We start from the raw sequence: 16,232 nt of genomic DNA, 5'->3' as shown, positions 1-16,232 counted from the left end.
TATATACATGAAGACTAACCTGATAGGAATTCTTATTTTTATTTAATGTATGTATAGTCCATGGGCGATTATTCAACATCAGATTGGTGTAAATTTCGTATTTAGTAGTTCTTTGAATAATTTTATGGGAGTGTGAAGCAAAATCCAAACATATTGTAATAGCCCATTTTTTATATTAAATTATAACTTAATTGTAGAATCTTCATAGCGAAAAGCTAATTGAATTAAAAATGAATCGATTTTATAATTCGATTTCAGTTTAACTTAATCAATATTATACATATAATAATATCGATCTAGTCAAATCTGAGTTGGAAGCATGAAAAAAAAATTTTGACTACAAAAAGTAGCGGATTATATAAGTTTTGGAATAATTGAAGAGAAATAAAGGTTCATGCAGTAACTAAAGTAAAACCCACTTGGAGCAACACTACATAAAAATTTAAAATAGAACGGACTTTATATATCTGGGATCAGGTATATAATGCTAACGAGGAAATAGTTCAAAATCTAGTTCTTACAAACGAACGAAATATCTAATGATATATCCAAGGTGCCAGAATCTAGACAAACAGAGGTTTATCTATATCAAATACAAATTGCTCCAGTCTTCACATATGTAGATTTTATAAAACGCGGAGTCTAAGAAAAATCGAAAGAAAATTGATAAGAATAATGTTGGTTCAAGGAAAGAAGAAAGGGTTTTAGGGCTGTGGCGGTACAGTTATGATTTGAAAAACTTGTATTAAAAAGCAAATATTGTAGCAAAAATATAAAACGAAAAACTTAGACTCCCTGAGCACATAATAAGATCAAGTAATGACCTTCCATCCTAAATACATTACTTACAACTAGCTATTTGGATCTTAGCAGCGGACCGCTACAGCCAAAATAGTTGGTTTCGTTATAGTTATATCAAGCTATATTTTGATATAACTGGTATTATAACTTTTGTGTATGCGAATCACATATTTACTTAAGTTGGAAGTAATTATAGATAAACTGACATATAAAGCTACTATCTATACAAGAATATCTTTGAATTGTTTATTGAAGGTGAACAGTATTTGGATTTTAATGAAAACGTCTCTAAATATATTTCATTATATATGAAATGAATTTCAATAAATAATCAAACGATTTAATAAAATTTTAAATATTTTTTCTTATGTGTATTAAATATTGCTCACTGTGTGTGAAGGGTATGTAAAAGGAGGCAAATTTTCAACCAATTTAAATCCTTTGATTTACTTTACCCTGTTCCATATTTTTCAAAATTTTTTATTTTTTGTGAATTCCGACATCAAAAGTAAAAATTATGCAAAATTTTATTTTGGAATATATTTTCATCTTTTCAACAGGAATAATAATATTATTTTCATTGTGCATATAATGAAGCGATGGATTTAATGACGCTGAATGTGCAATTATTTTTTAACAGACGAAACGCAATGAAATATCCAAACTGCTGAGCACTGAAGTAGACTTTATTTATTTATCATACTTTGTACTTAAATATTGAGCATATCATATAACACTTTATTGTAAAAAAATAATATCAAATCTAAAAATGTTTACAGGCTCCTCGGGGAGGTATGCAGATCTGAGGTCAATTATTTCTTTGTCTGATGAAGTGATAAACAATAATCTAGGTGTAGAGAGGGGTTTTGAAGAAACCTCGAGTTAGAAAAGAGTATAAGTGCTTAAGTGCACTAGCTTAAAACAACTTCAACACAATAATATAATTGAAATAATATCAAATCGAAACTAAAAGTAGACATTTGTTGAGAATTCATATAGACTTCATATAGATTTAAAGTTACTTCTGTTGCAAATAATGACTTCAGCTATTTGGCTGTGAAATCTATTCTTTCTGATATACAAATTTTTGCTGGCTGGAAGAAGTTGTTTAAAAACTAGTTTAAATATTATTCTTGTAAAATAGTATTTAAAATAATTAAATAAGTAAACAAATTTGCAGATAGTTTATGCCAATTAAGGATACGTTTATCCTCAATTTTCTATAAATGTAAATGGAAATTTATGTACCGAGACATCACGAAGCACTTGTAACTTGTTGGAAGGTATAATTGTATTTTTATTATGATGAGACTAATTCACCGAGCACATGTAACCCGTCGATACTTTCTTGGATATTAAAAGAGATGTAGAGATGCGTTTGGTTCGACTTGTGTAATCGAATACTTCATTTAATCATTTATTTATCTGCGTATAATGTTGCTAATAATTGCTTATGAGCTACTTACGAAAATTAATACCTACGCAATATATAAAAAAAAAGAAATAATTTTAACTTATTTAATTTAACATGAATTTGTTTATTAGCAAAATAGTGCACGAATGCCCTGATTTAGAACAATAAATTAATAATAAATAAATTGGGAATAATCAGCAAAAAAGACAATTAACTTGCAATGTACAGAATACATGACTCATATTTTAGACATATAGTAATATGCAAATAATGTATATAGTGCTGTAATCGTTTAGATTTGTTGCTTTTATCTTAAGTCGAATGCAAGTATTTATTTACTTCCATTTACTTCCATTTACTTATTACTTATTTACTTATTTAATTCAATTTAAGTGGTTTTCTGTTACAATAATAGGAAACTTTCCAATTTCGTCTAACAACTTGTATAATGTCACTAATTCTGTTAATTGCACCACAAAATCGAAATGAATCTGCACTAAAATTAAACAAACAAACAATGGTGACAATGGATGTATCGCAAAGATACTAACGAACAAACAAGATAAACAAGTGGACTTTCGAACCAATAAAAAGAAAGTATTTTAAGCAAATAAACAAAGAAAAGGGTGGACGGTGAGGGCAGCTTTGGTTAGTTGAGATACTTACTATTTTAAAAAATTGGTCGAGTTGCATTTAGGCATTGACACATGTTTTGTTTTATAAATAAGAATAACTCGAACTTCTTATTGCTTTAATTAAACTGTATACGTTGCTTTATAATATTTTTTTCTTTATGTAATAATTTTTCAAAAATTTTTATTAAATTAATATATAACATAAAATTATAAATAATTTAATAATTCATATGAAATGCAGATACTTTTCTACGCTTTTTATAAAATAGAATTATTGCAAGCAATGTAATGATGACATGACGACTCAAAAACTTCACAATTTAAGTTTATAGTCTTGTTTTTTAATTTTCATCTTACTGTTGTTTTAGGAGGTAAACACTTAATTCTTTAAGTAATCAAACCGGCATATAAATGTGTCATACCCGAACTTTACGAGACAACCCTAAACAATCAAATCAATATTTAAGAAATGAAGGACAGCAAAAAGGAAACATATATTTCGTTTATTCGCCATCACCATTTGGACGAAAATAAAAAATTATAGTACATAGTCTGTTGAAATATTTCATCAGAAACTTTAGCAACTTTCTCTGCCGATCCTGATTGTTAGCCAATAATTTAGTGTACAAAGCGTCCTGATTTTCGTCATTTAAAGTAAATATATTTTATTTAGCTGTCGCTTATCATAAAGTATGCTTTTGCAGTAGATTTCTCTTCACTCGTACCAGTTAAATAATAAGCTCATCAGCACGTAACGTGCTGTCTCTATGTAAATATTACTGTTTCAAAACATGCCACGTATAGTTCGTGGTTCTATCGTCTATGATCAGACTCTATCTTGTTTGCAAGACCCACAATTCTTAGTAAAAGTTGTCAATAGAGTTTAAGTGATTCGAACATTTTTTGCTTAACACCCAAAACTTGGATTTTATACATGTGAACTGATAAGACTATTGCCTTATATTGTGGAAGTCAGATTCTTGGAACTAAACAGCCCTAATGAACTTAACTAAGCTTTGTTGGCTTTTGTTGAGCTGGAAGTGTGTTTCTTTATGTATATTATTATAAGCTGCAAGAATTGATTCAAGTCAGTCGTAAAATTTTATTACTTTAATCTGGTGGTCCACTACTCTGATTATTTAAACAGCCTTAGATGTTCTTAATGCCCACAAATCCACAACGCATATCGTCTGTCCAAATGAATCATTCCGAAATAAAAGAGAACTGAAACTTATTCGTATATTATCTATAAAAATGCTGCTTCTTGATCAAAATGACTTTATTTTGTTTATATTATATGTATTGTGATTGCTTATTTTTTTCTAATTTTGATTAGATCGATTTGTACTGCAAAAAAAAACAATAACAACACAAATTTTTTTTACCAAATTTTTATAAAAAATATCAGTCTTAAAAGTTTGCGGTTTTTCAGATTAAAAAAGTGTAAAAACCTTAATAATGTGAGGGTTCCGCAATACAATGATTTATAATAATGATTTAGCAGAAGAAGTTTGTCTCCTTATAAAGTGTGTTAATTTTTTTAACAATATTATTGAAAAAAAATATATTGAAATAAACTTAAACTGAGGTATATACAGCAACGCCTTGTCTCTCCTCTCTCAAAATTGTTTTTAGCAAATAAATATTCTAGGGAAGATATATATTAATATTGATATAATTCCAATAAAAATAATCAAAAGCTAAAATTTTTCCATTCAATATCAATAATCTATAGCAAGCACAACAATCAGTATAAAAAAAAAATATATATCATATTTTACAGGGGCAATAAACCTATAGTCTTGCTGACTATTTAATAAGAATTATATTCCATTTTAACCACAATAAATGTTTATTTTGCTTGTTCACTCAATGAAGAATAAGCAATATTTAAACAGCAACTAATGTATAAACTATATCTATATCTTAAGCAAAATTGATGGATTCACTTCAATAACAAAATTTAAATATAAGAAATTGTGTTTGAAAAAGAAGTGCAAATTTATGATTAACAGAAAAAGGACGTTTTTCTAAACGTAATGAAGATATTTATTTTATTTTTTAAACTATACCCAAAAGCATAACTCACAGGTATTTGTTTATGTTGTCTGAGTATTCACAATCCTCAGACTTATTTTTGCCTTATTTTTTATTTTAGCCATGTACAGTCAAACCTCTCTATTACGAAGTCATTGATGTCTGCAAAAAATTTCATTACAAAGAGGTCTTCGTTATAGAGACGTCTTCGTTACAAAGAGGTCTTCGTTATAGAGACGTCTTCGTTATAGAGAGTTCTTCGTTATAGAGACGTCTTCGTTATAGAGAGGTCTTCGTTATAGAAAGATTTTCGTTATAGAAAGGTCTTCGATGTAGAGAGGTCTGCGTTATAGAGAGGTCTTTGTTATAGAAAGGTTTTCGTTATAGAGAGGTCATCGTTATAAAGAGGTCTTCGTTATAGAGAGGTCATCGTTATAAAGAGGTCTTCGTTATAGAGACGTTAAACAAATTTTCTGTTGTTGGGATTTTTTTTGTGTTTTACTGGGGATTGTGTACGTATTTACTTTAAAAATATATTTAATTCATGCTTATTCTTATGTATGTGTATATATACATAATATTAAAAGCATTAACCATATATTGGTTTGTATTTAGAAAAATTATTGAAGTAAGTATTAATGTTGCTGAAAAAGCTACGCTTTCTTTATATGGTGACAAAGAAGCTATATTCAAAATTTAGAGGGTTTTCGAATAGCAAAGAAAGAAAGAAAAGACAAACACAAAAATGTATTTAATTTTATTGAAATTTGACTGACCATACAACGCTGTTTAGAGTATTGCCAAGTACTCATCACCAGTGGTTTCAGGAAATAATCGAATTTTTAATCAGTTTACAATCCGTATAGAATTTGTTTAGACTGCAAGTACCAGGCTTAGAACTCGTGCCTGTCAAATTAGAAGCGATGACAAATCATGTTTATTCCAAGTAGCCAAGGCTGCACAAACTTTCAGTGCTCTACTTCTAGTTGCTATTCGAAAACCTTTCAGAAAAATTATTTTTTTTAATTACTATTTAATTTATTATTATATAGAACTTAAAGTTCTATTATTTATTATTTTATTTAACTCGAAAATAGTCTATTATTTTTGCTTTAAATCTTTTTCTTGTCAAGAAACTATTTCAACGAGTTAATAGGTTTAAAAATTTCTAAACCTCATTAAAAATTATCTAATCACATGTGTTTGGTGATTACTCTTTTATATAAAATTTTTTTACTTTCAGCAAATTCACATAATGTTCTTCCCCACTTTCAAGAACAAAACAGTCCCCATTCCTATTATAAACTGAATAACATATCCACGAGCTCGTATCGAGTATGATACGTGTTAGTTGAATGTTAACTTGCATTTGAATAAATTCGTTATAGATTTATGGTTATTTTGTATGCAAAAATTTGCTTAGGTACCTAAAAAAAACCTCGTTATAGATAGGAATTGATTATATGGAGGTTTGCTATAGAGAGGTTTGACTGTATTTTATTGACTGTACATTAAAATATAGAAAAAAAATTAATTCAACTGAGTAAACAATTTTCTTATTTATGTAACAACCATTACGGACATTCACTTTGTCTTCGATTTATTGCAAGGTGCACGAAATGCACAGATTGCACGAGCTAGTTATGTTCCATTCCCTTTGCACCCCCTAAATGAAGATATGTTTTTTATAGAATATTTCAGAATTAAAAACAATATGCAAAACAATATTGTAAACTTTATATTGCAAGTTAAATAATTTGTTGGTCATGAGTTGTACCTTCAGACTTGTACCATTCTATATCTTCTGTACATTATATATATGCATGTATATTGTATATTCTAATTGAAAGACAATAGAAAAAACTTGGACTATTTTACAGAAATAGTACTTTTTTGAACCAATTTTGGTACAGAAAAATATTTTTAAGTGGCAACCGTGGTTAAAATCTCTATGTCATAATCACTTTAAAAGACGTGGCTTTTTGTTTTTGTATTCTGCGCGGGAGTTACTTTGACAATGTAATACTGAATCAAAAAATTCTCATGTTCTCACACAAATAACAACAAAAGTATTAAATCACATCTGCAAAATGACTGCAGTTTTGCACATTGCACAAATTTAGATATAACATCATTCCCAGACATTTGTGGCCAATTAATAAATTTAAAAAAAAGAATGAAACTATGACTTGATATATAAAAAAATTAAATACAATTGAGTTTTCGCAATCAAAATATTTGGCAACAAAACGACCAAACCCATTTTAACATTACTCTATTTACAAATGGAATGTAAGCCAATCAACAGATTATATATAAGGGGTATTCAAGACCTCTGTGCATCGTTGCATGTGCAAAATTATTTGATTTTACAAAAACAATTCCTTATCTTAAGTTTCTGCGATCGATTTCCAAGGCAATATGCAAGACCATTTTTTCAACACCAATTACCTATTGTATATGAGATTTTTAATACTTAATCATGAATGATACTACTTTTTTACTGTTCGCAAGACAGTACTTTAGCGAAACTTTAGCCAAACAAGTTTTATTGATAATTGTTTTATTTTGTATCTATTTTACGTCCAAGAGAGTGCTATATAGAAAAATTCAGCCCAATATTCAATATGTTCTGCTTTTCACTTTTTCTGATTATACGATATAATTCTGATTAACTATCTCTACACTTATCCTCAGTATAGTCTTTATATGTTAATCGTGATTACTAAATTACTCGATGACACGAAAATATTTTTTATCCAATAATTTCGCCAAACTCTTTCTGTTTTTTCTTCGGATAAGAAAAATGTTGTTTTATTATTAGTAATACCTATACCATATGTGAAATACGTGATGATGAAGAGTGTGGAAGAAGTATCATATCTCTAAATTAAAAAATATAGTTAGTAAACAAATTGGAAATAAAAAAAATTTAGAAAAGTTGTGATATATATGTTATATAAAACTTAGTGTTGAAGAAATGATCAAAGTTTATAACAACGATTAGTTTTAAAGTCTCATGCCCTTTTAACGGATAGCTCTTTTTTGCTTAATATGTAGACCCTAATTTTTTCTTCTTTTAAATCGTCATTACATCCTATTATCGGATATCAGACTGATTCAACACTCCTCTCTAGGCGCCTCTACTGCCATTATGCCTTTTCAAGAGTAGCATATCAAGAGTAGTTAATACTCGTAGTTCTTTATCTTGGTCGCACCAAGAGTGACCAAGTCGACAGTTTTTCCGACTGTCGACTTATATATGTTCTTTGCTAAAGCATTAGCGTATGTTGATTCGTTTCACCGCGTTTCGTTTAAGAGAAAATGCTAACTATTTAAAGTGATATTAAGAAAAGCTCCCTTGATGTAGATAGTAAGAAATTTTTCTTTCATGAGTAAAAGCCCATGAACTCAAAGTGAAGGTCTCAAACTCATCTCTGTTGGCAAGTGTATGACAGGCATGATATGTTTAGCAAATATCAAGCTCACGTAAATCTGCAACTAATGGCCATGGCTTTTAAAATGCTTCAAATTGCCCTTAGAAATTTGTTTTAACTGTTTGATTTATGTTGTGATTTATATGCAACTTAAGTTTATCTTTATGTATAAAAAAATTATTAGTTTAAAAAAAGAACAGGTAAACAAATATTTATGTATATTTCATATCGATTCGCGGTTTTTATTCCATGGGCCTTACCCGTTAGCAACACAAATATAATTTTTATCGCTAATTGCAGCAACATGTTGCATTTGCATTGAAGAGTTGCTGCTAACCGGTCCAATTGATTTTGGACGGATTTTCATAGTTTTTTCTTTTATAGGTCAATTCTGGCAAAGATCGTTTGAAGTCTTTCGTAAGACTGATCTTTTGTAAGATCAATCGGAAGATCGCTTGCAAAATTTTAGTTGTTCTGGCACAAAAATCTTCCTGTGAAAACTGTTTTGTTCTATTTCTTTAGTGGTGAAATTAAGAACAGATGCAAATCGCTATCGCACGCAAGTAAAGAATTGAGTTTTAGTACAAAAACAATTGAAAGCCGTAAGACATATATTTAATTTTTATTATTTTTTATATATAAATAATTAGCAACGGAAATAAATTTATGCCATAAAAGAAATATGGTGGCAGTTATTAATTTTACAATTATAGCATAAATATATATAAATAAATAAATTAATGTAAAATAAATATTATTAAATATTAGAATTTAAATATATCAAAAGATATATATATTATATATAAATACTAGATAACCCGACAAACGTTGTTTTGCCTTATAAATTATTTCTAGTTTCTAGATAAATTCTAGTGTAGACAAAAAGTAACTTACTTATTATAAGTGTGTAAGTATGTGGTATATGCATGAAATAGGCATGGAGCGCTATGATCGAAAAGGATAATAAAAATAACAAACGCCAAACAATATTATTTTTAAGTTATTATAGTTTATTTATTAAATTATTAATTTAAAATCAATAGATTTTATGATACCAAGTTCCCTGGCAACAACTGTTGTATTTTCAAATTTAAATTGTCTTGGATTGACTGTAAATAATAATAATGATAATGGGCCAGTAACATTAACCAACAACAGTCGAAGATAAAAGTACTCAGTGTGTCTTGGATTAACTGTAAATAAGCGTTTGATTTAAATAAATTGAGACATGCATCAACTGGTGAAACTTGCTTGCGGGGCATCCATTTTTTTGTTTGAGGCCATGTGAAATAGCGTGGTACTTGTGAATAGAGTATTGTTTTTGCAAAGGCACCGAAATCATCCGTACTATTACACAATTCAAAAAATGCAGTGAGTGTAGATTTAGGTGGATTTGTACCACGATCAATCACTGTCTCGTTCGTGAAAAATACACGCTGACCGTTTTCAAGATGGACGGCTACCTGAACAGCTGCTGGATTCCGTTCATGAATTAGAAAGCCGAAGATACGCCAAGCAGCTTCATTGGAGGTGATGTACCGACCAATTTGGTAGAGCGTAATTTCACCGTTTTGGAGGAGCATTTACATTTGTATTTTCTACTCTAAACACAGCCATATCACTGCCTTTATGGACATACTTATATATTTGATGCTCTTCACAGAACTGCAAAACTCAACATTAATATGAGCATTGTATGTCTTGCTTAGTAGAGGCGAAACGTTACCACCCGCCATTGTCCCCCATTATCGGGATTTCTTCGACGATATATTGGATATCCGTCGGTATTTGTTATAGTATCATTAGTGAAATCTTTAGAAAAATTTTTAGTACATTTTCCATCTGCCATGCAAGGCGAAGACGAAGAACGAAGTCGATGTAAATGCTCGATGTACTTGTTGGCGTAGTTACATAAAATATTAAGAAAAAATTTTTCTTTTTCAAAAATATAAACAAAATTTATGTCAAAAAAATAAAAAATTTTTTGTTAAAGCAATAAGGATATTTTTGCTGGGTAGGGACTCCCTAATCACTTTAGCGGTATGAAAAACAGATAATAGCCGATTCTCATACCTACTGAATATGCATATAAAATTTGGTAAAAATCGGTAAAACCGTCTCGGAGGAGTACGGTAACTAACATTTTGACAATGTTAATTTTATATATAAATATATAAAATATATATTTTAAAATTTTTTTAAAGACTTTATAGTACAGTAATATATTTGCGTTTGTGTCGTATTAAAAATGAAGCCAGAAATACTTTTCTCCTTCAGTACTTTAATAAAGTACTTTAACAAAAGGCCTGTAAATTTTATTTAAACTTTTTATGAAGAGCTTTTAAAAGGCCTTTGTATTCTGCTACTGGGTCAATTTATTCCCACTGGGTCAGTTTCGTTGCAATATTTATGCAACGGGAATTAGACACCGAGCGTCGGCAAATGTGCTGGCTAGGCAAATATGCTTCTGCACACTTAATATAAATTACATGTGCTTGCGCTGCGATGCTATGCACATATAAGCAAGTATAGGAAGTTTTAATAAAGCAAAATTAATTATTATTCGACCACGCAATTAAACGGGCTTTTACCGTCGAACCATTACTGAGATGGTTAAAAATTAACAAAGAAAAAAATAAATTGTGCATATTCAAGTACTTATGAGTACTTATAATTTTACAGTTTTAATAAAAAAAATATTATAAATACAACGGACTAACGCTACTTAAAACAAAAAAGTGATATGCAAAAATTTAACAAATAAATATTAATATAATATTAATATTAATATAAGAATAGTGCTGTGATATATACGTCAAACAGAGAGAAGCAAAATAAATTAATAAAATAAAATTATAGTTAATTTATTTTTATTAATAATTTATAATTTATTTATAATTGATTAAAACTAATTTGCTAAGAACTTATAATGAAATATAGTTTTGAACTCCCGGTAAAGGTCCCGGTAAAGATCCGAGTTACGTACATACCAAGGCACTTTAACCACACATCTCAATACCTTATTTTGGAAACGTCCAATCTATATGCCATAACTCAAATCTATATGCCATAACTCCAAACGGGTCTAAGAACCTGTTTATATAATAAAAGTTTGTTTTCTAGTGAGAGTTGGAATTTCTTTCCCATAAGCCAATGCAGTTTTTTCCATTTAATATGAAGCTCTTCTCTTTTAATTTTGACATGTTCTTTCCAACGCAATTTCGCATCTAGCGTCAGGTTAAGGTATGTAATCAAGTGAACATTTTTTAATTGGGCATAATATCAAAATGACTACAACAACAATTCATAAATTTTGTTTCACATGTTTTTAATATTTATTAATTAATTTTTGTTTAATTTAATTTAATTTTTTGTAAATACTATTAACAAATAGAACAAAGAAATGTTCGTTGTAAAATAAAATTTATTTCGTAAATTAATTATTTTATTTGTTGCTAAATCAGTGACGGTTCTGTAACACAATTTCTACAGCATTCTTTGTAGATCTCATTTTGTACAGTTCAATTAAAAAAAAAAATTATTATTAACCCATGTATGACAAGTTCCTAAAATCAAATTAAAAACTAAAAAGAAATAAACAATTATTTATAATTGATATATATATGTATAATCTTCAAATTTAGTATACGAAATAAAAGATTTTAAATATTTTAACTATGAATGTATGTATAATATTTTCTTTATAATAATAATATTAATAATAATATTATATTATTATTATATAATAATATAATAATAATATTTCAGGTCTGTCCATGTGAGATACAAATAGTGTCTAGAATTAAATCGTGTAATTCTAAGAATAAAGTTTAGCTCTCTTTATGATGTTTGTAAATGTCAACTCAATATTTAGTATGTTAATGCGTAAATTATTTTTAATTTATTTTTTTTTTGAACATTGATGTGGGTCTTATCTATTAATTCCTCTTTTGAATTAGCAACTTTACACAATTTTTCTGGCAATTTTACAAGGTGTCACGAAAACTTACCTTTCCATTGTCAATACCCAGCAATTGTTTGAAGTATAGTTCTGTATTTAAATTGCTCCGTAGATCACACGCATGCTTTCCGTGAGTCGTATGTTAATATATGGACACTTCGCCACAAAACTGATGATTTCAGGCCTGTATTGATTTCATCAGCATAGGTTCAACGTGAAAACACTGGTAATGTTTGCTGAAATCACCTGCCAATGAAATTAAAACGCCTCCGAAAAGTCTATCGTTGGCATTTAAGTCTTTAAGTATTTGATTTAATACTTTCAATGAATGCATATATATAATTGTACATGCATCCCAGACAATGATTTGCCTATTTTGAAGAACTTTAGTCATAGTCATTAGTCATATTTTTTATATTGTGTATTGCATTTTTATATGAGTATATGTTTAGTGGCAACTTTTGTAGTTGCAGCGATTCCAGATGATGCAATTACTAAAGCGATATTACTTTGCACTCTAACTTTTGCAAGAAAGTAGAGTTCATCTGGACCAGTTGCACCAGTGTCGCCTTGGAAACATATTGTCAAAAATATAGTTAATAATTGACGAATTTAATGGTACCTCAGTCTTTTGTGCTCTGTCAAAAATTCGCACAGAATTTTAACACGTATATCCACTCCTTTTAGTGCTAGAAACATATTTAACACTGTCTTCAATGGATAGACAAATCTCTCTGTCTATATTTGGGGTTTACAATTCTTCCAGTAGGTTTTAAACTGAGATTCCTTCCAGTTCGTGAGTTTTTTCACTATATGATCTTTTGCCAGAGTAATCGATGGTTTAGGTTCAATAAATTAACGTTGGGCTACGTGTTTGGCAAGACAATCAGACCTTTAATTGCATTTGTGTACTTCATATTCTGGCATACGCCACGAAGTACCGCAATTGCTTTGTCACAGTTCACAGAGGGACAACAGCAGTTGTTCTGTATTTCTAAATAAGTTTGAACAGAGTTTAAGATTAGTAAACCCACTTGGCTGTCAGACATTACGATTGTCTATTATTAATGTAATTATGTTGCTCTATATAATTATATATATACTCGCTATATATATTTAAAGAATAAATTATATAATGACACTAAAACTTTGTATATTATAATCTTTATAATCTTCAGATTCTAATATTGCAATAAAAATATTCTATTCTTATTAGTAATAGGATAAAAAGAACTACAATATGTATTTATCAAAAATTTCGCATAATAATATTTTTGAATTTTTTTTAAGCCGCAATACATTATAAAAGTTTCCTGGGTATGACTAATCACCTATATTTGTACTAAAACTTTACATCTTAAAGAAATTTTACTTTTCTTGGTTTCACACAGTAATTAGATTAGTTAAGAAGATTAGTTAAGTTTATAAAAAAATAATATTAAATTAAATTCTGTGTTAATCATCAATGGAACGAATTAAAACCACTTTAACATTTTAATGATAAAATTAAATTAATTTTACTAATTTTACTTATAAACAGCTAATATTAATATTTCAACAAAATTATTGATTATAAAAACTCCTGGGACGTATTCCCTTTACGAATTACCATAACTTGCTATAGCGGAATCCAATATAATATAGGTATACTTTTTAACTATTTTTCCTATTAAAACATAATCTCCATCCATTCTCCACCGACTTTATTATTATTTCTCGTGAAGCATAAGGCCCCCACAGTACTCCAGTATGTCTCGCTATTGGAGTCTAATTTTTATACAAGACTCAGTCTGTACCGTGTGCCGTCGATTGTTTTTCTTTAAAGTTGTTAGCGGAAAAGAGTAATATTCCTTTAATTTCTTTCTCCACTGATTAAAATTGTATATCTTAAACATTATTTCTCGAAATATGTACTGAAGTATCTGTTTCCATGAACCTCTGAGATTCTAGTTATTTTCGCACTTCTACTATAGGTTGTATGATCACTCCAATTAAGTGGCTGGTTGTTAACGCCCATGTATGGCATTACATTAGTATTATATTTGTATATTTAATAAAAATAGCATCAATCAAAAAACTTTACTTATATTTTTTGCATTTTTTTTTATTTCAGGTTAAATTGGTTGACGTTGAAAAGGTGGAGTGGCTAAATCGCCGTTCCTATAGCGCCATTGGTTTGTTATTGGGCCGTGAAGGAAGAGTTTTATTACGTTGCGACGATGGCCTCGAAGATTGGTATGAACTTTTAGAGGTAAGAAAAATGATTTTGATCAGGAAAGCTTGAAAAGAATTTTCTATATATTTACGATAACATTTACAATAACGATAATACAATAATGCTGTTATTGTTTAAATCTTAGCCCATTAAAAAATAATCAGATACTTAAATAATTCACCGGTTACAATATTTAATATAGTATGTTTTTTATTTTTTAAGTTATAATTTCAATTCTGTTTTAAATACTCTAAACTTATTTTTTATGCAGGAATGTACTTTAACTTCTAAAGAGCGTCGACGTGCCTTAAAAATTGCACAAGGGCCTCGTTCTCGTGCTTCATTGGCCGCGCCAGTTTCACATGCTTCATTGCAAAATCATCACTTCGGCCTGGGCGGGACATATTCGAGTGCTTTTGATGATTGGTTAATGACGAGTGGTAGTGGCGCAGGTCGATTAAAGCTAGGCACTGGCAGTGTAAGCGGTTTCGCTGGCAATAATCCATTTCTGTTCTCTGATTCAGTGCCAGATTTAAGTGCTTTAAATAACAAGAATCAGAATCATATAAGTGGCATGTCCACGAATCATTCAACACCACAGAAAATACCCTACTCTTCAGCAAATAACGCAAATTTAAGTCGCTATTCTAATGGTTACTCACCACAGAACAGTTCTTTCTCCAATTGCACCGGCTTATATGGTTCACCACGACGCATATTTATTAACAGCAGTTTCGGTTCCAATCATGTTGTTGATGAGGAAGCTGAAGATGGGGAAGTACTGTTAAGACGTCCACGAATTTCTCGCAACAACAATACCGAAAATGGAAATGAACTGGATCGTGACTGGTTGTATCGGAAACCCAGAGCACCTACTGACATGCGTCACTCTGGTGAGTATTAAAATAATTTTTTTGTTGTTCTTTTGCTATATTATTTAACCGGTGTTACATAAATAAGTACAAGCTATTAAAAAAATATATTTTTTTTTACTGTAGTGCAACCAATGCTATCAACATCTACTAATGGAAATGGTATCAACAATGCTAACCATAGTCATCAAGCCGATTTGGACTATTCGGCACATGACAGCGGACTTGATACATCTTCATCCACACATCGTCCGTCCAGCTATAGACGACAGGGATTTTAGAGGTAATGATTGAGTTATAATCTTGTAAAAGCAGTGATGTTTTGCTTTTTTTTTATTTAAAAAATATGTACATTCTATTATATATATGTATACTTAATAATTTCTTTTTGTTAAGTATAAGTTTTTGTTTAATTTTTGATTTATGTTGTTATGATGATATAATTATACGTAATTTAATTATATATAATTGAAGAATGCCACAAAATGTATTTAATTATATATACTCAGTTAAAGAAAATTATTATTATTTTTTTGAAATTGTTAATTTCAGTATATTTGAATATTAGTAGCTATTAATGTATGATAAATATTTTCAGTGTAAATAAGATATTAGATATACACAAATACTATTTAGAAGAAATGTAAGTTCCTTCTATATATATATTGAAGGAATAATTCCATAATTTCATTTTACTCAGTTTAAGATATCAGTTTTTCGTCTTACATAACTAAAATATTGCAAATAGTCACTGTGTCACTATAAAAGTGTGTAGTGTAGTTTCTTATCCATTCTTACTTGGCGAATATTTTATGTGATGGAGTAGAATTTCATTAACACATCTACTTTCATTCACCAAA

At 29.2% G+C, this 16,232-nt stretch overlaps 1 protein-coding gene across 1 annotated transcript in view; it reads left to right on the top strand.

The window, feature by feature from the left end:
• LOC119687982 overlaps window positions 1–15,691 on the top strand; it is a 92,612-nt gene extending 76,921 nt beyond the window's left edge. Inside the window, exons 3-8 of the mRNA XM_038102565.1 lie at window positions 478–501; window positions 609–619; window positions 13,689–13,700; window positions 14,349–14,536; window positions 14,772–15,393; window positions 15,499–15,691. Coding sequence (XP_037958493.1) covers window positions 478–501; window positions 609–619; window positions 13,689–13,700; window positions 14,349–14,536; window positions 14,772–15,393; window positions 15,499–15,653 — 1,012 coding nt within the window. The 3' untranslated portion in view covers window positions 15,654–15,691. The remainder of the gene's footprint in view (window positions 1–477; window positions 502–608; window positions 620–13,688; window positions 13,701–14,348; window positions 14,537–14,771; window positions 15,394–15,498) is intronic.
• The last annotated feature ends 541 nt before the right edge of the window (window positions 15,692–16,232 follow it).

This window comes from Teleopsis dalmanni, chromosome X (genome assembly GCF_002237135.1).
Source record: "Teleopsis dalmanni isolate 2A chromosome X, ASM223713v2, whole genome shotgun sequence".
Taxonomy (NCBI): Eukaryota; Metazoa; Arthropoda; class Insecta; order Diptera; family Diopsidae; genus Teleopsis; species Teleopsis dalmanni.
This window is presented reverse-complemented; position numbering and strand designations above follow the sequence as displayed.